This window comes from Herpailurus yagouaroundi, unplaced genomic scaffold (assembly GCF_014898765.1).
Source record: "Herpailurus yagouaroundi ecotype Mexico unplaced genomic scaffold, PumYag 77, whole genome shotgun sequence".
Lineage (NCBI taxonomy): Eukaryota > Metazoa > Chordata > Mammalia > Carnivora > Felidae > Herpailurus > Herpailurus yagouaroundi.
The window spans coordinates 42,875,486-42,898,666 of record NW_024412388.1 but is presented as its reverse complement, the minus strand read 5'-3'; the positions used below and the strand labels follow the sequence as shown (position 1 = coordinate 42,898,666).

The 23,181-nt window shown below is 37.1% G+C and overlaps 1 protein-coding gene across 1 annotated transcript in view; it reads right to left on the bottom strand.

The window, feature by feature from the left end:
- SCP2 (sterol carrier protein 2) overlaps positions 1-23,181 on the bottom strand; it is a 127,389-nt gene that overhangs the window by 55,420 nt on the left and 48,788 nt on the right. The window contains exons 10-11 of the mRNA XM_040470272.1: positions 21,893-22,040; positions 10,846-10,953 (exon numbers count right to left, since the gene is read on the bottom strand). Of these exons, the coding sequence (XP_040326206.1) occupies positions 10,846-10,953; positions 21,893-22,040 (256 nt within the window). The remainder of the gene's footprint in view (positions 1-10,845; positions 10,954-21,892; positions 22,041-23,181) is intronic.

Here is a 23,181-nt window from a genome sequence, read left to right as displayed (position 1 = left end):
TCTCTGGTTAAGAAGCTCATTTAATAGCTTCAATAAATGAATACAGGGATGAACACCTATTCACAGCATTCATTGGGCTTACAATGTAGTCTATCACCCTGAAGCAGTTGATCTGATAGTATAATGTAAAAGCCTTTTGAAGACTCTATAATGGTACCAGCAGCACTTTGTAGTGCTGGAGTCACACCCTCCAAAATGTGGAACATGTTTTGAATTAGTGGTGCTATTTCTCTATCGTCACTACAAAAAGGATCAAAAGATGGAAAAGGGAGTAGCTCCTCTCACTGTTATCCCTAATAATCTACTAGGAAAATTTTGTCATTCCTGAAACTTTGGGTTCTGCTAGTTTAGCAGTCTTAGACACGACAATAGTTCCATTGACCTGAAAGCTAAGCTCACCACCTGGCTTCTGGTGTTGTATACATTTGACAAATTTATAATCACATGTAGCTGCCACTGTAGTATCACACAGAACAGTCTCATGCCCTTTTCCTCTATGCTGTATACCTTCTTCCTTCCCTCTCCTCTAACACATGATCCTTCTACTACTTCCATAGTTTTACCTTTTCCAGAATGTTATACATTCGGAATCATATGAGTATGTAGCCTTTTCAGATCAGCTTCTTTCACCTAAGTAATATGCACATAAGGTTCCTCCATGTCTTTTCAATACTTGATAGCTAATATTTTGTTAGCAATGACTAATATTATATTGTCTGGATGCACCATCATTTATGTATTCATTCACCTTCTGAAGGACATTTTGGTTGCTTCTAAGTTTTGGCAATTTAAATAAAGCTGCTATAAACATCCATGTGCAGATTTTTATGTGGACATAAGTTTTCAACTCATCTGGGTGAATGTCAATGAGCACAACTGCTGAATTGTGTGGTGGAGGATGTTTCATTTTTTTTTATTAAGTTTTTAATTTTACTCCATTATAGTTAACATGCAGTGTTATATTAGTTTCAGGTGCACAGTATAGCGATTCAACAATTCTACACATTACTCAGTGCTCATGATAAGTGTAGGGAATATTTCATTTTGTAAAAACTTGCCAGCATTTGGTGTTGTCACCATTTTGGATCCGGGACATTCTAATAGGTATGTAATGGTATCCTATGGTTTTAATTTGCAATTCCCTAATGACATATGATGTTAAAGATCTTTCCACATGCTTATTTGACACTCTATATCTTCTTTGGTGAAGTGTCTGTTTGGGTCTTTTGCCCAATTTTTAATCATATTGTTCATTTTCTTATTTACTTTATAAGAATTCTTTGTATCTTTTAGATAATAGTCCTTTAGCAGATATGTCTTTTGCAAATATTTTCTCTCAGTCTGGCTTATTTTCTCATTCTCTTAAAATTTTGTCTTTTTTAATCCCTCTATTTCTCCATTATTTCCTTCTTGTGTATTAAATATGTATTTTCTAGTATACCATTTTCATTCTTTGTCATTTTACTATATATTTTTTCACTATCTTTCCTATATGTTTTTTCTTAACATTTATTTATTTTTGAGAGACAGAAAGAGAGCAAAGCAGGGGAGGGGCAGAGAGAGAGGGAGACACAGAATCCGAAGCAGGCTCCAGGCTCTGAGCTGTCAGTACAGAGTCCAATGCAGGGCTTGAACCCACGAAGGATGAAATCATAACCTAAGCTGAAGTTGGACACTTAACCAACTAAGCCACCCAGGCGGCGCTCTTTCCTATATGTTTGAAAGCTATTTTTTAGTGGTTACTCTAGGAATTACAATTAACATCTTAATTTATACCAACCTAGTTTGAATTAATACCAACATAATTTCTTTTGTTTTTAATGTTTATTTTTTTTGAGAGAGAGAGATAGAGAATGAATGTAGGAGAGGCAGAGAGAGAGGGAGACACAGAATCCGAAGCAGGTTCCAGGCTCTGAGCTGTAAGCACAGAGCCAGACACAGGGCTCAAACTCACGAACTGTGAGATCATGACCTGAGCCCAAGTCAGACGCTTAACTGGCTAACCCACCCAGGTGCCCCTCCAACTTAACTTCAGTAGTATACAAAAATGGTCAGCTATGTTATCTCCACCCTCCTTTGTGTTGTCACTGTCATACAAATAACATTTTTATGCATTGTATGTCTATCAACTCAGATTATTGCTTCATGCAGCTGGACAGGAGGGGAGAAACATGCCAAAATAATGTACTGCTATTGTCTTTATATTTACAAATACACCTACTACTAATGCTACTACTAATGCTCTGTATTTCTTCATATGCTCTTTATTCCACTGTCTAGTGTTTTCTTTTTTTTTTTTTTCTTTCTCATTTTGCTATGGGTTTATTCCTGCTGTTAAATTTTTTTTTTTTTTAATTTATGTCCAAGTTAGTTAGCATATAGGGCAACAGTTATTTCAGGAGTAGATTCCTTAATGCCCCTGACCCATTTAGCCCATCCCCCTCCTACAATCCCTCTAGTAACCCTCTGTTTGCTCTCCATATTTAAGAGTCTCTTATGTTTTGTCCTCCTCCCTGTTTTTATATTATTTTTGCTTCCCTTCCCTTATGTTCATCTGTTCTGTGCCTTAAAGTCCTCATATGAGTGAATTCATATGATACTTATCTTCCTCTGACTAATTTCACTTCACATAATACCCTCTAGTTCCTATCCACATAGTTGCAAATGGCAAGATTTCATTCTTTTTGATTGCTGAGTAATACTCTATTGTATAGATATACCACATCTTCTATATCCATTCATCCATTGATGGATATTTGGGCTCTTTCCATACTTTGGCTATTGTTGATAGTGCTGCTATAAATATTGGGGTGCATGTGTCCCTTCGAAACAGCATACCTATATCCTTTGGATAAATACTTAGTAGTTCAACTGCTGGGTTGTAGGGTAGTTCTACTTTTAATTTTTTTTAATTTTTTTTCAATATATGAAATTTATTGTCAAATTGGTTTCCATACAACACCCAGTGCTCATCCCAAAAGGTGCCCTCCTCAATACCCATCACCCACTCTCCCCGCCCTCCCACCCCCCATCAACCCTCAGTTTGTTCTCAGTTTTTAAGAGTCTCTTATGCTTTGGCTCTCTCTCACTCTAACCTCTCTTTTTTTTTTTTTTTTCCTTCCCCTTCCCCATGGGTTTCTGTTAAGTTTCTCAGGTTCCACATAAGAGTGAAACCATATGGTATCTGTCTTTCTCTGTATGGCTTATTTCACTTAGCATCACACTCTCCAGTTCCATCCACGTTGCTACAAAAGGCCATATTTCATTCTTTCTCATTGCCATGTAGTATTCCATTGTGTATATAAACCACAATTTCTTTTTTTTTTTTTTAACGTTTATTTAATTTTGAGACAGAGAGAGACAGAGCATGAACAGGGGAGGGGCAGAGAGAGAGGGAGACACAGAATCAGAAGCAGGCTCCAGGCTCTGAGCCATCAGCCCAGAGCCTGACGTGGGGCTCGAACTCACAGACCGCGACATCGTGACCCGGGCTGAAGTCGGATGCTTAACCGACTGAGCCACCCAGGCGCCCCCACAATTTCTTTATCCATTCATCAGTTGATGGACATTTAGGCTCTTTCCACAATTTGGCTATTGTTGAGAGTGCTGCTATAAACATTGGGGTACAAGTGCCCCTATGCATCAGTACTCCTGTATCCCTTGGGTAAATTCCTAGCAGTGCTATTGCTGGGTCATAGGGTAGGTCTATTTTCAATTTTCTGAGGAACCTCCACACTGCTTTCCAGAGCGGCTGCACCAATTTGCATTCCCACCAACAGTGCAAGAGAGTTCCCGTTTCTCCACATCCTCTCCAGCATCTATAGTCTCCTGATTTGTTCATTTTGGCCACTCTGACTGGCGTGAGGTGATATCTGAGTGTGGTTTTGATTTGTATTTCCCTGATAAGGAGGGACGTTGAACATCTTTTCATGTGCCTGTTGGCCATCCGGATGTCTTCTTTAGAGAAGTGTCTATTCATGTTTTCTGCCCATTTCTTCACTGGGTTATTTGTTTTTCGGGTGTGGAGTTTGGTGAGCTCTTTATAGATTTTGGATACTAGCCCTTTGTCTGATATGTCATTTGCAAATATCTTTTCCCATTTCGTTGGTTGCCTTTTAGTTTTGTTGATTGTTTCCTTTGCTGTGCAGAAGCTTTTTATCTTCATAAGGTCCCAGTAATTCATTTTTGCTTTTAATTCCCTTGCTTTTGGGGATTTTTTTAAATTTTTTAATGTTTATTTATTTTTGAAGGAGAGAGAGACAGAGTGTGAGTGGGGGAGGGGCAGAGAGAGTGAGGCACAAAATCTGAAGCAGGTTCCAGGCTCTAAGCTGTCAGCACAAAGCCTGACGTGGGGCTCAAACATACGAACCGCAAGACCATGACCTGAGCTGAAGTCAGTTGCATAGCCAGCGGAGCCACCCAGGCGCCCCTCTATTTTTAATTTTTTGAAGAACCTCCATACTGTGTCCCAGAGTATGGGACCAGTTTGCATTCCCACCAGCAGTGCAAAAGAGATCCTCTCTCTCCACATCCTCGCCAACATCTGTTGTTGCCTGAGTTGTTAATGTTAACCATTCTGACATGTGTGAGGTGGTATCTCATTGTGGTTTTGATTTGTATTTTCCTGATGATAAGTGAAGCTGAACATTTTTTCATGTGTCGGTTGGCATCTGGATGTCTTCTTTGGAGAAGTGTCTATTCATGTCTTTTGCCCATTTCTTCACTGGATTATTTTTGGGATTTTTTGGGTGTGGAGTTTGATAAGTTCTTTATAGATTTTGGATACTAACCCTTTATCTGATATGTCATTTGCAAACATCTTCTCCCATTCTGTCGGCTGCCTTTTAGTTTTGCTGATTGTTTCCTTCGCTGTGCAGAAGCTTTTTATTTTTAAGAGGTCCAATAGTTCATTTTTGCTTTTGTTTCCCTTGCCTCCAGAGATATGTTGAGTAAGAAATTGCTGGGGCCAAGATCAAAGAGGTTTTGCCTGCTTTCTCCTCGAGGATTTTGATGGCTTCCTGTCTTACACTGAGGTTTTTCATCCATTTTGAGTTTATTTTTGTGTACGGTGTAAGAAAGTGGTCCAGGTTCATTTTTCTGCATGTCACTTTCCAGTTTTCCCAGCACCACTTGCTGAAGAGACTGTCTTTATTCCATTGGATATTCTTTCCTGCTTTGTCAAAGATAGTTGGCCATATGTTTGTGGGTCCATTTCTGGGTTCTCTATTCTGTTCCATTGATCTGAGTGTCTGTTTTTGTGCTAGTACCAAACTGTCTTGATGATTACAGCTTTATAATGCAGCTTGAAATCCAGGACTGTGATGCCTCCTGCTTTGGTCTTCTTTTTCAAGACTGCTTTGATTATTCAGGGTCTTTTCTGGTTCCATACAAATTTTAGAATTGTTTGCTCTAGCTCTGTGAAGAATGCTGGTGTTATTTTGATAGGGATTACATTGACTATGTAGATTGCTTTAGGTAGTATTGACATTTTAATAATATTTGTTCTTCCTACCTAGGAGCATGGAACATTTTTCCATTTGTTTTCCATTTGTTTCTTCTTCAATTTCTTTCATAAACTTTCTATAGTTTTCAGTGTATAGATATTTCACCTCTTTGATTAGATTTATTCCTAGGCATTTTATGGTTTTTGGTGCGATTGTAAATGGGATCAATTCCTTGATTTCTCTTTCTGTTGCTTCATTGTTGGTGTATAGGAATGCAACCGATTTCTGTGCATTGATTTTATATCCTGAAATTTTGCTGAATGCATGAATCAGTTCTAGCAGTTTTTTGGTGGAATCTTTTGGGTTTTCCATTTGGGTATCATGTCATCTGCAAAGAGTGAACGTTTGACCTCCTCCTGGCCAATTTGGATGCCTTTATATCTTTGTGTTGTCTGATGGCTGAGGCTAAGACTTCTAATACTTTGTTGAGTAACAGTGGCGAGAGTAGACACCCCTGTCTTGTTCCTGACCTTAGGGGGAAAGCTCTCAGTTTTCCCCATTGAGGATGATATTACTGTTGGGTCTTTCATATATGGCTTTTATGATCTCAAGGTATGATCCTTCTATCCCTACTTTCTCGAGGGTTTTTATCAAGAAAGGATGCTGTATTTTGTCAAATGCTTTCTCTGCATCTATTGAGAGGATCATATGATTCCTGTCCTTTCTTTTATTGATGTGATGAATCACATTGATTGTTTTCAAATATTGAACCAGTCCTGCATCCCAGGTATAAATCCCATTTGGTCGTGGTGAATAATTTTTTTAATGTATTGTTGGATCCAGTTGGCTAATATCTTGAGGATTTTTGCATCCATGTTCATCAGGGAAATTGGTCTATAGTTCTCCTTTTTAGTGGGGTCTTTGTCTGGTTTTGGAATCAAGGTAATGCTGGCTTCATAGAAAGAGTTTTGAAATTTTCCTTCCATTTTTATTTTTTGGAACAGCTTCAAGAGAATAGGTGTTAACTCTTCCTTAAATCTTTGGTAGAATTCCCCAGGGAAAGCCATCTGGCCCTGGGCTCTTGTTTTTTGGGAGATTTTTGATTACTAATCCAATTTCTTTACTGGTTATGGGTGTGTTCAAACTTTCTATTTCTTCCTGTTTCAGTTTTGGTAGTGTATATGTTTCTAGGAATTTGTCCATTTCTTCCAGATTGCCCATTTTACTGGTGTATAATTGCTCAGAGTATTTTCTTATTATTGTTTTTATTTCTGCTGTGTTGGTTGTGATTTCTCCTGTTTCATTCTTGATTTTATTTATTTGGGTCCTTTCCTTTTTCTTTTTGATCAAACTGGCTAGGGGTTTATCAATTTTGTTAATTCTTTCAAAGAACCAGCTTCTGGTTTCATTGATCTGTTCTACTGGGGTTTTTTTGTGTGTTTGTTTGCTTTGTTTGTTTGTTTGTTTTGGTTTCAATAGCATTAATTTCTGCTCTAATCTTTATTATTTCCTGTCTTCTGCTGGTTTTGGGTTTTATTTGCTCATCTTTTCCCAGCTCTTTAAGGTGTAAGGTTAGGTTGTGTATCTGAGACCTTTCTTCCTTCTTTAGGAAGGCCTGGATTGCTATATATAGTGTTCTTTCATTTCACTATCTCTTTATAAAGGATTTCTTATAGGAGAGGTCTAGTGATAAATTCTCTCAATTTTTGTTTATATGGGAATGTCCTCATTTCTCCTTCTTATTTATTTATTTATTTATTTATTTATTTATTTATTTATTTATAATATTTATAGAGACAGAGTACGCACCCACATGCACACACATGTGCATGTGCTAGTCGGGGAGGGACAGAGAGAGACAGAGAGAGAGAATTCCAAGCAGGCTCCATGCTGTCAGCACCAAGCCTGACATGGGGCTCAATCCCATGAACCATGAGATTATGACCTAAACTGAAATTAAGAGTCTGTTCTCAACTGACTGAGCCACCCAGTGCCCCCCCTTCATTTTTAAAGGGTAGTTTCACTGAATACAGAATTGTTCCTTAGCACTTTCTTTTATCACACTGCTTCAATAGTTTCTGAAACAAAATCAGCTGTTAAGCCTTACTGAGGAATGCTTGTACATGATGAATCTTCTCCCTTGATGTTTTCAATATACTTTTACTTCCAACAGTTTGACTATGATGTGTCTAAGTGTAAATCTCTTTGAGATATTCCTACTTGAAGTTTGTTGAACTTCTTCAATATGCATATAAATGTTTTTTCCTCAAGTTTGGGGAGTTATCAGCCATTATTTCTTCAAATATTCTCTTTGCCCCTTTTTCTCCTCTCCTTCTGAGGTCACTACGTTTATGCTGTTAGTGTTGCTGGGGTCCCACAGGTCTCTGAGGCTCTGTTCATTTTTCTTCTTCTTCTTTTTTTTTTTTTTTTTCTGTTCATCAGCCTGGATAATTTCAATTGACCTACCTAAAACTTTTACTGATTTTTTCTTCTGCCTGCTCATATTTGGTATTGAGACCCTCTAGTGAATTTTTCATTCCAGTTACTATACTTCTCAATGCCAGAATATGTTTGGTTCTTTTCTATAATTTCTACCTAGTAATTGATATTTTCTATTTGGTCGTGACACTTTCCTTTAGTTCTTTAGATATAGCTTCCTTTAATTCTTTGAACACACTTAAGTAGATGCTTGTCTTTGTCTAGTAAATCCAAAGCTTGGGCTACCTCAGTTCCTATTGACTGTTTTTCCCCTATGTATGGGCCATACTTTCTTGTTTCTTTGCATGTCTCACATTTTTTTGTTAAAAACTGGCTATTTTATATAATACAACATGGCAACTCTAGAAATCAGATTCTTCCCCTTTCTCAGAGTTTGTTGTTGTTGACTTTTCCAAACTGATTCTGTAAAGTCTGTATTCTTTGTCACAATTGATCATTATATTTTCTTCTTGGTTACCTTAATGGTTAGCTAATGGCTGGACAGAGATTTTCTTAAGTGTCTGGAACTAATAAGTCTCCCAGTTTTTGCTGAAGCTGCGTGTGTGTGTGTGTGTGTGTGTGTGTGTGTGTGTGTGTGTGTGTATTGGGGCACTCAGCCAGGCAGTTTACAACTTCACCTTAGCCTCTACTTCCCAATTGCGCAGAGCCCCAAGGTTAGCCAGAGGTAAGAGCTTAAGATCTTGTTAGGTCTTTTCTGAGCATGCAGAAAGCCTTGAACATACATACAATCTTCATGTATATACTGGGTGTTCTAGATTCTTAGGGACATGTCAGATCTTTTCAAAGACCCTTAATAGACATCTCATTCCCCGGTTTTTTCTTTTAAGGTTTTTGGTTGGGTCTTTTGTCCCAATTATCAGCACCTCAGGCACCTACGTTGTTAAGCCAATTGTTGTTAATTATTCTTAACAAGTGATTCTGGAGAAAATACTCTGCAAGTTCTGTGTCAGGTTACATAAAGACAAGCATTTTAAGAATGGTTTACCAGGGAACTGTCAGGTCAAATAATGACAATTCTCTAAGAATGGGGCTTTGAAAGAACTCCAATTCCATTTTGACTCCTCCAGTGCTGGCCAGGCTGCTGGTTTCTACCATGATTGCAGGCTACTGCTTTCAAGACTACCATGGAGCTGGGGCAAGGGGGAGTGGTATTAGAGCAAGTCAAAACACCATTAAAGCTTAGTGTTCTTATGGAGATTCAGCAGACTGTTTTTAAAAATGTTCCCCGAGATTGTTGCAACTCTTTGGTTAATTTCCAGAGTTCTGTAAAAACTTGATCTTGACAATTTTTTTTTTATTAAGTAGGCTTCACACCCAGTGCGGAGCCCAATGTGGGGCTTAAACTCACAACTTTGAGATCAAGACCTGAGCTGAGATAGAGTTGGAGGCTTAACCAACTGAGCCACCCAGGCGCCCCAGTCTTGATAATTTTTGCAAGTGTTCTTAGTACTTTTATAAAGGAGAGTATTTGTCAGATATTGTTATTCTGTCACTCCCAGTGATATCAGTCTCATTCCCCTCATTTTCAGATTACTTCAAAATATAGTGGATTGTTCAGAGCAATAACAATAGTATACTGTGGGGTTTACAAATATTTTGGAAATGCTTGGAAATACGCTGTTGTAAAAGTCCCTTACATTATATGTAAAATGGCATAACATTATTTGAAGGTAGACTGTGGTTAAATTAAAGATGTATGTTGCACATTCTACAGCAACCACTAAGAAATAAGAAAAAGAAATAATTCAACAGAAAAGAGAAAATAAAATACTAAAAAACACCCAATGAACAAAAAGCACAAAAAAGAGAAAAGAACCAAAGAACAAACCAGACAAAATAAATAACAAGGTGGCACCTTATACTGTAACTATCTATGTGTGCACATTTGTCTACCTATCTCTTACTCTCTGTTTACAAGTATCTATTCTCTAGATAATAAGCTTACTAAATTTAAGTGGTAAAGAAAAATAAACCAGTTAATTGCTATAATGAATACACTGTTAATTCTAACTTCTCTGTTTTGGAATTTGTAATAATTTATAAAATATTTAATATATAAGACAATATGAAAAAATACAAAGCTCAGCTATCTTCATAAAAACAAATCCCAGATTTTAGTACTAAATTATTTTATAAACTTTTTTGGTATAATTTCATTTTACAATTAAGGAAACTAAGATTCAAAGTGATTAATTGACTAATTGATAACTAATCAAAATAGTCACATGGCCAATCAGCAGTAAAGTCAAAGTAAAATTCTTATTTCATAACTTCTAGTCCAATTCTCCAGATAAAAAAATTTCCATGTAACACCAACCACATATGCAACTATATACAAATAATGTGCTCATTTCAAGTTATTCTTATCCATCCAGCAGGTCTAGCAAGATCTCTATTTGGAACATTTTAATTTAAATTGTACACCTATTTGAAAATAATCAAACTCAAAAAATATATGTATGTTGGGGTGCCTGGGTGGCTCAGTCAGTTAGGTGCCTGACTTGGGCTCGGGTTGTGATCTCATGGGTCATGGGTTCGAGCCCCACATCAGACTCTGCACTGACAGTGTGGAGCCTGCTTAGGATTCTCTCTCTCTGAGCCCTCCTCTGCTTGCACGCTCGCTCTCTCTCTCTCTCAAAATAAATAAACATTAAAAAAATATTTTAAAAAATATATGTATGTTGAATTTAGAGTTTCATGTAATTCAAATTTTCATCAGTTAAGATTATTAAAATGCACTATACTTAAAGGAAAATTTAAAATAACATGACTAAATAATCATTTAAAGCACTGGCTACCAGGTTCAGAGAATACAATCCTTCATTCAAATCAATGGCTAAACCATTCACACTTATATAAAAAATGATAACAAAAAAATTAGGAAATGTGTGTGTAGTATTACCTGTAGCTCCCAGTGGATGTCCCTTTGAAATCAATCCACCACTAGGATTTATGACCCACTTTCCTCCATAAGTATTATCTCCCCTATCAACCAGTTTTCCACCTTGCCCTAAAGGAAAAATAATATTCACAAAGGTTAAAAATAACATTGGTCCAAGTGATACATTTTTTTTTAAATTTCAGTATAGCCAAGATCTTCTTACAGTAAACATTTCTTAACAGTTCAAACTAATATCAAACTGATATAAGCACTTCTGTTTTAAAAAAATTTTTTTAATGTTTATTTATTTTTGAGAGAGAAAGAGAGTATGGGGGAGGGGCAGAAAGAAAGGGAGACACAGAATCCAAAGCAGTCTCCAGGCTCTGAGCTGTCAGCACAGAGCTGACACAGGGCTTGAACCCACAAACAGTGAGATCATGACCTGAGCCGAAGTTGGATGCTTAACCAACTGAGCCACCCAGGCACCCCCTGATATAAGCACTTCTAAAAGCTACATAATAAATACTGAGTAATAAAGATTTATATTTTAAGAACATTTCATACATTAAACAGAGTTCCTATTTAGAATTTCTTTTTTTTTTCTTTTTTTTTTTTATTTATATATGAAATTTATTGTGAAATTGGTTTCCATACAACACCCAGTGCTCATCCCAAAAGGTGCCCTCCTCAATACCCATCACCCACCCTCTCCTCCCTCCCACCTCCCATCAACCCTCAGTTTGCTCTCAGTTCTCAACAGTCTCTTATGCTTTGGCTCTCTCCCACTCTAATCTCTTTTTTTTTTTTTTTCCTTCCCCTTCCCCATGGGTTCCTGTTAAGTTTCTCAGGATCCACATAAGAGTGAAACCATATGGTATCTGTCTTTCTCTGTATGGCTTATTTCACTCAGCATCACACTCTCCAGTTCCATCCACGTTGCTACAAAAGGCCATATTTCATTTTTTCTCATTGCCACGTAGTATTCCATAGTGTATATAAACCACAATTTCTTTATCCATTCATCAGTTGATGGACATTTAGGCTCTTTCCATAATTTGGCTATTGTTGAGAGTGCTGCTATGAACATTGGGGTACAAGTGCCCCTATGCATCAGTACTCCTGTGTCCCTTGGATAAATTCCTAGCAGTGCTATTGCTGGGTCATAGGGTAGGTCTATTTTTAATTTTCTGAGGAACCTCCACACTGCTTTCCAGAGCGGCTGCACCAATTTGCATTCCCACCAACAGTGCAAGAGGGTTCCCATTTCTCCACATCCTCTCCAGCATCTATAGTCTCCTGATTTGTTCATTTTGGCCACTCTGACTGGCGTGAGGTGATACCTGAGTGTGGTTTTGATTTGTATTTCCCTGATAAGGAGCGACGCTGAACATCTTTTCATGTGCCTGTTGGCTATCCGGATGTCTTCTTTAGAGAAGTGTCTATTCATGTTTTCTGCCCATTTCTTCACTGGGTTATTTGCTTTTCGGGTGTGGAGTTTGGTGAGCTCTTTATAGATTTTGGATACTAGCCCTTTGTCCGATATGTCATTTGCAAATATCTTTTCCCATTCCGTTGGTTGCCTTTTCGTTTTGTTGGTTGTTTCCTTTGCTGTGCAGAAGCTTTTTATCTTCATAAGGTCCCAGTAATTCACTTTTGCTTTTAATTCCCTTGCCTTTGGGGATGTGTCGAGTAAGAGATTGCTACGGCTGAGGTCAGAGAGGTCTTTTCCTGCTTTCTCCTCTAAGGTTTTGATGGTTTCCTGTCTCACATTCAGGTCCTTGATCCATTTTGAGTTTATTTTGGTGAATGGTGTGAGAAAGTGGTCTAGTTTCAACCTTCTGCATGTTGCTGTCCAGTTCTCCCAGCACCATTTGTTAAAGAGACTGTCTTTTTTCCATTGGATGTTCTTTCCTGCTTTGTCAAAGATGAGTTGGCCATACGTTTGTGGGTCTAGTTCTGGGGTTTCTATTCTATTCCATTGGTCTATGTGTCTGTTTTTGTGCCACCTATTTAGAATTTCTTAAGAGCTCTCTGGCTTCCAAAATTGCTACAAATATAACAGAGATTCAACGACCCTGAAGAATGGAAGTGGATCCAATACTATAACTAAAATAATTGCATCAGCTTTAAAAATCCATAATTGTGCCCAATGTATTCATTTTTATTTTCAATTGCACTGTTATATGATCAATAAACATTCCCAGCAAGCCGAGGGGAGAGCATGGGACATGAAATGAAGGGATGAAATGAAGTAGATGAAAATACTGTTGAGCCATAAGCATAAGCTTAAGAGAAAATGAAAATTACATGCTTGGTGCTTCAACATTTCTATCAACTCTCTGGTCATTCTTCCAGGTGGTTAAGGAGTAAATAAAAATCCATGTAGGCTATAAAATATTCTTCCAGCTGGTATTTCTGATAATGAAGTGGAACCTCCAAAGAAAGATGGTGGTTATGGTACTGTCAGAGATAGCTAATAGCTTTTATGTACTCCCTTTGTGTCAGGCCTTGTTCTAATTATTACATATATCTACATAATTTAATCCTCAACACTATGAAGTACGTGTTATCATTCCCATTTTACAGATGAGGCAACAGCCACATAGATGTTAAGTAACTAGCCAAGGCAACAGCAGGGGACTAATCTAGGATTAATCATCAGGCAGCCTGGCTTCATAGCCCGTGTTCTTAACCAATATATTTTATTGCCTTCAAAAACCAAAGAGTTTCTCTATTGGTAAAATGAAACACACTAATCACAAAATTTTTTATGACTCACGCTTCTTTTTTTTTATGAGTTTATTTTTAAGTAATTTCTACACCCTATGTAGGGCTCAAACTCACAATCCTGAGATCAAAAGTCACATGCTCCATTGACTGAGCCACCCAGACACCCCTATGACTAACACTTCTAATTTCACTTTAAGTCTAGGTTGTAGATTAAAAACCATCCACTGAGGCATTCTTTTATTTTTTGGTGTTTCTGACATAGAGCCTGATACAAGGCTCTGGCCATAACAGGTATTCTACCTGCAATTACTGCTTTTAGAACTCCTAAATATTGTTACTATACCAAGTAATAGCAGACTGAATACAAACCAACCCCAAGAATGGAATAATTCACTGCATTTTCTTTTTTATAATATATACAACCTATTAAGTATTAGAAGATTCCACTGGCAATATCTTGAGCCCATCAACTAAAAGTGATCCAGAGATGAAAGTACTGTAACAACCATTCTTATGGGTCACCGATAAGAAAATAAATAGAAAGCAATTATGTGCCAAAAACTGCACTGGAAACTAGGGGATACAGCAATAATGAAGCAAATATCCCTGTTCTAATGGAATTAACTTCACTGTCAGGAGAGGTGTAAGGAAGAGACAGACAATATGTAATGAAAGTAAGATATATAACAGAGTGGTGATAAGCACCATGGGGTGGGGTAAAGGCAGGAAAGGGGGTACAGTAAGTGTTGGGACCAAAAAGACAGGGTAAGGAGTTCACATTTTAAACCAAGTTATGGGAGAAGTCTTCCACTTTGACATTTGGTCAAAGACCTTAAGGGAATAAGGGAGCAAATCATATGGATATGTGGAACAAAGAAAGGCCCTGAGCTAGAAGTAAGTCTGGAGTGTTTGAGGAAAGAGCCCAATGCAGCTGCAGCAAAGTAAAAGAGTCGGAGATGTAGAAGTCAGAAAGATGTGAGAGGGGAATAAAAGGGACCGATCACATTTGGCTTTTACTCCTGAACGAGACGATCAGAGGAATGATATTGATCTGCTGTATGCTTTTAGCAGGACCATGAAAGCTTCATTATAGGAGATAAACCATAAGGAGACAAGGCAGAAGAAGGGGTGCCAGTTATGAGACTACTGCAATAATGTAAGTGAGAAATAACAGTGGTCTGGACTAGGCTGGTAGTGATAAAAAGTGGTAAGATATGGTTGTATTCTGGATATATTTAGAAGGCAGAGTCCATAGCCACCAGGAATTTGAGATGGATTCAAAGGGAGCTATGAAAGAAAAAGAGGAACTGGAGCAACAGGAGGATGGGGAAGACTGAGGAAGGAGGAAGTCTCAATTTGGAGGAACTCAATTTGGACTTGGATTTGAGATACTAATGAGACATCCAAAAAACTCTTGAAAAATAGGCAGCTGGACATAGAAGTCTAGAGATCAGGGAAGTGGTGTAAGCTAGGGATATAATTTTGGAAGTCATCATCATATATCAAAATGTATATATATTTAAAACCTTGAGATTATGTTCCAGTTCTACTAAAGCAGCATAGCATATATATTCACTATAGCCTGTGTCTCCCACTGTTTACAATATAAAACACTAGATAAAATACAAAAAACAACTACTTGAAGACTCTGAAAAGTCAAGAAATGCAGGGGAATCAAGGAGAGTTAAAACTTGGAGAAGCCACTATACAAGGGTAAATTCCAAGTTTTCTCTTTTTAGGCTCTCTCAACAGCTTTGTTCCAAGGGTGAGCACCATCCGGGAGCATTACTGGCAGTAGGGAAGCATAGGTAGCCAAAACTCTAACAGAAACTCCATCTTTCTAACCAGAGGAACCAGGAAAAGAAACCCATACAGGTCAGAGAGTAAAAGAGAAAGTTCACAGAGGAGACAGGCAGAGAAGAGGATCCCTTATTTCTATGTATTAGAAGTATTAAGCATTTAGTGGGTAGAAACCAGGAATGCTGCTAAACTTCCTGCAATACACAACCCCCAAGACCAAGAATAATCTAATTCATCAACAACATTGAGGTTAAGAAACCCTGCAACCACTAAAACAAAAACAAAAACCAAAAAAACTGGGGGTGTTAAATGGGTGGCAGATGAGCATTAAGGAAGGCACTTCTTGGGATGAGCACTGGGTGTCATATGTAAGAGATGAATCACTGGGTTCTACTCCTGAAGCCAAGACTATACTGTATGTTAACTAACTTGAAAATACAATACAATACAATACAATACAATACAATACAATACAATACAATACAATTAAATTAAAAAACAAAGAAACTAACTAAAGAGATATGGCCAAAGTTTAATACACAAAATAAAAGTCATACTAAGTGTATTCAAATAGGGGTGCCTGGGTGGCTTAGTTGGTTAAGTATCTGACCCTTGACTTTGGCTCAGGTCATGATCTCACAATTCATGAGATCAAGCCCTGCATCCAGCTCTGCACTGACAGTGTGGAGCCTGCTTGGGATTCTCTCTCTCCCTCTCTACCTCTCCCCCACCTATACGCATGAATATTCTCTCTCTCTCTCTCTTTCTCTCTCTCTCTCTCTCTCAGAAATAAATAGGGTCACCTGGGTGGTTCAGGAAGTTAAGCCTCTGACTCTTGATTTCAGCTCAGGTCAATGTCCCACAGTTTTTGAGTTTGAGCCCCACATCAGGCTCTGTACTGACAGTGTGGAGCCTACTTGGTATTCACTCTCTCCCTCTCTCTCTGCCCCTCCCCATGTGCTCTCTCTCTCTCAAAATAAATAAATAAACTTTTTTTAAAAAACTATCTTTAAGAAATAAAAATATACATTTAAAACCAAAAAATAAAAACATAAAATAAAAATATTCAAATAATCCAAAAGAAAGCAGGAGAGGGAGAACAGAACAAAAAACAGAGAGCACAACAGGTAAGAGATAAAAGTGGTCAAATTAATGATCTTAATAATCTAAGTCACACTGTCCAACAGAAATATAATGTAAATCACATATGTACTTTAAAATTTTCTAACATATATTTTGTTTAATATACATTTTATTTAACCCAATATATCCAAACTATTTCATTTTAACATGTAAGCAGTAAAAAAATTAATACTTTACATTCTATTTTTCATATTAAGTTTTCAAAATCCAATGTGCACTTCACACATCTCAATTTGGAACAGTCACATTTCAAGGATTCAATAATTACATATAGTTAATGGTTACTGTATTAGAGCAGATTTAAATACTCCAGTAAAAAGGTAGAAATTGACAAAGGCTAAAAAATGATACACTACTACCTACAAGAGATATACCTTATACAGATAAACAACATAAATAGATTAAAAGCTAATGAATAGAAAATATATATCATGCAAACAGTATGCATAAAAAGGCTGGAGCAACTATGTTAGTCAGACAAAAAGAGACTTCTAAACAAAGACTATAACCAGACATAAAGCAAGATATTCATAATGAAAAAAACAGAAGATATACAACTATAAATGTGCTTGTGCTTGCAAAATAAAGCAAAAATTGATAGAACTAGAAGGGAGAGAGACCATTCCACAATTTATGTAGGAGATTTTAACACCCCTCTCAGCAAATGATAACAGCAAAACAAATAAATCATTAGAGACATAGATCTGAAAAATCCTATCAATCATCTCAATTTAATTGATATGTTTAGAACATTACATCTGATAACTGCAGAATCTGCATAATTTCCAAGTGCAATGATAGATAAATTCACCAATATATACCACATGTTGAGCCATAAAATAAAAATCATAAATTTGAAAGGATCAAAATCAAAGTGTATTCTCTTACTATAGCACAATTAGAAAGCAATTAACAGTAATATATCCAGGAAAATTCTAAATACCTGGATATTAAATTTTTTTAATGTTTATTTATTTATTTTGAGGGAGGGAGGGGCAGAGAGAGAGGGAGAGAGAATCCCAAGCAGGTTCCATGTTGTCAGCACAGAGCCCAACGTGGGGCTCAATCTCACGAAATGCGAGATCATGACCTGAGCCGAAATCAAGAGTTGGACACTGAACCAACTGAGCCACCCAGGTGTCCCTCTCCTATTATTCTTTTAATGTCCATAGGATCTATAGTGATAACTTCTTTTTTATTCCTTGTATTAGAGATTGGTGTTCTTCTTTTTTCTTGATCTACCTAGGTAGAGGTTTGTCAGTTTTGTTGAGCTTTATGAAGATTCAGCTTTGGCTTTGTTAATTTTCTTTATTGTCTGTTTTTTCCATTTCATTAATTTCGGCTCTTCAATTTTAACTTTCTTTAACTTACTTTGGGTTTACTTTGGTTTTCTTCTTTTAAGTTTCTTACAAGAGAACCTTAGGTCATTTATTTTAGATCTTTCTCCTTTTCAAATGTAAATATTTAAAGTTGCACATTTTCCTCTAAGCAGTATTTTAGCTACCTTCTACAAAATTTGATATATTTCATAATTATTCAGTTCAAAAAATTTTTTAAATGTTTAAAATGATTAAGCATCTGACTCTTGAGTTCAGCTTAGGTCATGATCTCACAGTTTGTGGGATAGAGCCCCAAGTCAGGCTCTGTGTTGACAGCATGGAGCTGCTTGGGATTCTCTCTCTCTCTCTCTCTCTCTCTCTCTCTCTCTGCCCCTCCCCACTCATGGTTGTTTTCTCTCGCGCTTTCTCTCTTTAAATAAATAAACTTAAAAAAAAAAGAATAATACGAGAATACTTCACGCAAGTTCAGACAATAAATTTGACAACTTAAATGAAATGGGTAAATTTCTTTAAAAATACAACTTACAAAAATTGATAGACACTGGAAGACACAGAAAATCTGAAGAGCCCCATATCTATTAACAAATTTTTTATCAACAACTTTCCCAAAAAGAAAACTTAAAACTACTTGATTACATTGGTAAATTCTTTAGGTTACACAAACTTTGTCAGAAAATATAGAGTGGTTACAGAAAATATAGAATGGTCAATTTGTTTTATGAGGCCAACGTAACTCTAATGCCAAAACCAAGAAAAGAAGAAAACTAGACTTTCTCTGTCTGACTTATTTTACTTAGCATAATACCCTCTACATCTATCCATGTTGTCACAAATGGCAAGATCTCATTCTTTTTTACGGCCAAGTAATATTCCATTGTAAATATATATGTATATATACATACATATATATGTATATATACGTGTGTATGTATATGTATACATATGTATGTATATGTGTGTGTACACACACACACACACACACACCATCTTTATCCAGTCATCAACTGATGGACACTTGGGTTGCTCCCATATTGTGGCTGTGGTAAATAATGCTGCAATAAACATAGGGGTGCATATATCTTTTCAAATTAGTGTTTTTGCTTTCTTTGGGTAAATACCTAGTAGTGGGTTACTGGATTGCATGATGTTTCTATTTTTTTTTTTTTATTTTTTTGAGAGAGACAGAGAGGGCACAAGTGAACAAGAAGCAGAGAGAGAGAGAGAATCTCAGGAGGGGCAGAGAGAGAGAAAGGGAAGAGAGAGAGAGAGAGAGAGAGAGAAGCGGGGCTCACTCAAAGCAGGGCTCCTGTTCACCCAAAGCATGGCTAGTGCTCACCCAATGCAGGGCTCAAGCTCACCCAGTGTGGGACTCAAACTCATAAACTGTGAGATCATGGCCTGAGCTGAAGTCAGATGCTTAACAACTGAAGCACCCAGGTGCCCTCTATTTTTAATTTTCTGAGGAACTTCCATACTGTTCTCCACAGTGATTATAACAATTTATATTCCCATCAACTGTGCATAAGTGTTCTCTTTTCTCTACATCCTTGCCAACACTTATTTCTTGTCTTTTTGATATTCGGTATTGTGACTGATGGGAAGTGGTATCTCATTGCGGCTTTGATTTGCATTTCTCTGACAACAAGTGATGTTCACAATCTTTTTCATGTGTCTGTTGGCCATCTGTATGTCTTCTCTGGAAAATGCCTATTCAGGTCCTCTACCCATTTTTTAATCAGATTATTTGGGTTTTTTCATGTTGATTTGTATAAATTCTTTATATATGTTGGACATTAACTCATCAGATATATCATTTGCAAATATCTTCTCCCATTCAGGAAATTGCCTTTTTGTTTTGTTGATAGCTTCCTTTGCTGTGTAAAAGCTTTTTATTTTGGTGTAGTCCCAAAAGTTTATTGTGGCTTTTGTTTCCCTTGCCTGAGGAGACATATCCATTAAAATGTTGCTAAGGTTAATGTGTCCAAGAGATTACCACCTATGTTTTCTTTTAAAAGTTTTATGGTTTCAGGTCTGAACTTTAGGTCTTTAATCCATTTTGAGTTTATTTTTGTGTATTGTGTAAGAAAGTGGTCCAATTTGGCTGTCCAGTTTTCCTAGCACTATTTACTGAAGAGACTGTCTTTTCCCATTGTATATTCTTGCCTCCTTAGTTGTGGATTAATTGACCATACAAGAAGTGGGTTTATTTCTGGGCTCTCCTGTTCCAGTGATCTATGTGCCTATTTTTATGCCAATGTCATGCTGTTTTGATTACTACAGTTTTGTAGTATATCTTGAAATCAGAAATTGGGATACCTCCAGCTATTATTCTTCTTTCTCAAGATTGTGTTGGCTATTTGAGGTCCTTTATAGTTCTATACAAATTTTAGGATGATCTGTTCTAGGTACACCTTGGTGGCTCAGTTGGTTGAGCGTCTGACTTCAGCTCAGGTCATGATCTCGAGGTTCGTGAGTTCAGGCCCCACATTGGGCTTGACACTGTCAGCAAGAAGCCTGCTTTGGACCCTCAGTCCCTCTTTCTCTGTCCCTTCCCACCTTGTGCTCTCTCTCTCTCTCTCTCTCAAAAATAAAAATAAACATTAAAAAAATGAAGTATCTGTTCTAGTTCTATGAAAGATACTATTGGTATCTTAATAGGGATTACATTGAATCTATACATTCCTCTGGGAATATTCTTATGGATACTTTCACAATATTCATTCTTCCAATCCATAAGCATGGTATATCTCTTTGTGTCATCTTCAGTTTCTTTCCTCTATGTCTTATAATTTTCAGAGTATAAAACACTTTCACCTCCTTGGTTAAATTTATTCCTAGGTGTTTTATTCTTTTTGGTATAATTGTAAATGGAATTGTTTCCCTAATTTCTCTTCCTGCTACTTCATTATTAGTGTATAGAAATGCAAGAGATCTCTGTATGCTCATTTTGTATCATGCAACTTTCTTGAGTTTACTTATTAGTTCTAATAGTTTTTTTAGGGGAGTCTTTAGAGTCTTCTATATATAGCATCATGTCATTTGCAAATAGTGACAGTTTTACTTCTTCTTTACCAATCTGGATGCCATTTATTTCTTTTTTTATCTGAATGCTGCAGGACATCACATACTCTTTTGAGTGGCTAAAACATTTAAAACTGACCATATCAATATTGGTGAGGATGTGAAGCAACTCAAACTCTCATACACTGCTTATGGTAATGAAAAATAATACAACCTTTTTATAAAAGAAACGAAAAAAAATCCTCCAGATCTCACCAACTAGCTTTCACATTTTCCTTTCTGCAAGTCTTTATTCAAACACAATATGGGGGAACATGGGTGGCTTAGTCAGTTAAGCATCCAACTCTTGATCTCGGCTCAAGTCAGGATCTCAGGGTTCGTGGGATCAAGCCCTGCACTGGTCTCCACATTAGCATAGAGCCTGCTTGCGATTCTCTCTCTCCCTCCCTCTCTGCCCCTTCCCAGCTCTCATGCATGGGCACGCTCTCTCTCAAAATAAATAAATAAACTTAAAAAAAAAAAGAACCAAGGGGCACCTGGGTGGGTCAGTCATTTGAGGTGCCCAACTCTTGATTTCGGCTGAGGTTATGATCCCAGGGTCATGGGCTCCAGCCCCATGTCCAGCTCTACACTGACCATGTTGCCTGCTTAAGATACTCTCTCTCTCTCCCTCTACCCCTCTCCCCCGCCTCATGCTCCCTCTCTGGGAAAAAAAAAATACAATATGAAATATTTGGAAGTACATATGTATTTTTATCCTTTTTTTTTTTTTTTTTTTACTTAACAATTCATTCTAAGTTCCTCTGATACACATAATACAAATTATTTGTATAACCTATTACGTCAGTGGTGGTATTATCCAAGACTACATGCTCTAAAAAGTCCAGTATTGGGATAGCTTACATTTACTTTGCACAGTATGGCAGAGTCAACATGAAAGGAAAGGCAATTAGTGAATTCCTTTTTTTAATGGCAAAACTGAAATGTCCTCAGTGACTTTACTAAGTTAATCTGCATCTCACCAAAGATATTACCTTCTGGACAGAGTCCCAGTGCTTCATAAGTAAGGAGTTCATTGACAGAAAAGCAATCATGAAGTTCTATGACATCAATATCACTTGGTCTCAGGCCAGATTTCTCATAGCACTTTCTAGCAGCTTCTTTGCTCATATCAAAGCCAACCTAAAACCAAAACCACATATAAGTAAGTTAAGGGCATCAAAATTGGGACTTTTATATACGATTTCTGAGAGATTAACATGTATAACCTTTACAGTTGAAAACTGATTATGCAAATTAAAATCTCAGTTGAGATTAATAATCAAATCTTAGAATGATTCTCTATTACATGGAAAGTCTAAATAAAAGAATATTCAGGATGGAGAATGTACATATTAAATTGTATACTATAAAAAACAGAATTTTAGGGGCACCTGGGTGGCTCAGTCGGTTAAGCATCCAATTCTTGATCTTGGCTCAGGACATGATCTCATGGTTTGTGAGTTCGAGCCCCACATCAGGGCTCCTCACCAAGAGCATGGAGCCTGTTTGGGATTCTGTCTGTCCCTCTCTGCCCCTCCCCTGCTCTCTCTCACTCTCTCTCTCAAAATAAATAAATAAACTTAAAAAAATATAAGAAAAAAAACAGAATTAAAAAAAGTGTTTATTTATGTTTGAGAGAAAGAGAAACAGAGTGCAAGCAGGGGAGGGGCAGAGAGAAAGGGAGACACAGAATCCAAAGCAGGCTCCAGGCTCTAAGCTGTCAGCACAGAACCCGACGCAGGGCTCAAACTCATGAACTGTGAGATCATGACCTGAGCCAAAGTTGGATGCTGTGCCACCCAGGTGCCCGGAAAAAACAAAACAAAACAAAACAAAAACCAGAATTTTAAATAAATATATAAAAAGGACTTAAAATTCCTTAGGCCATATCTTGCACAGTTATAAAAACTCAGTCAAACCACAATTTGTTGTTGTGGTAAATAGTTTGAAGAGATTGAGCAATAGATAATTACGATTCAGATACACCAAAAATATAAGGAATTTCTATGTGACAACAAACAATCTTCTTTTAAAAAATCATATAGGATAACATTTTTCCAAACCCATGCTCTTAACCCCCCTTTGGTCTCAGACAATAACAAGCAAACTCTCCAAGGCATAAAATTGTGGTGTAAATGTATTACACAGAAAACCTGAGAAGTTCCACCTCAACCACATCCCAGCTTTGTGATCTTGGGCAAGTTATAGAGACATTTTCAAATTCAAAGCATTGTTGTAAAATCATTTTGTAAACTCTTATTACCTTATCATTGTTATACAT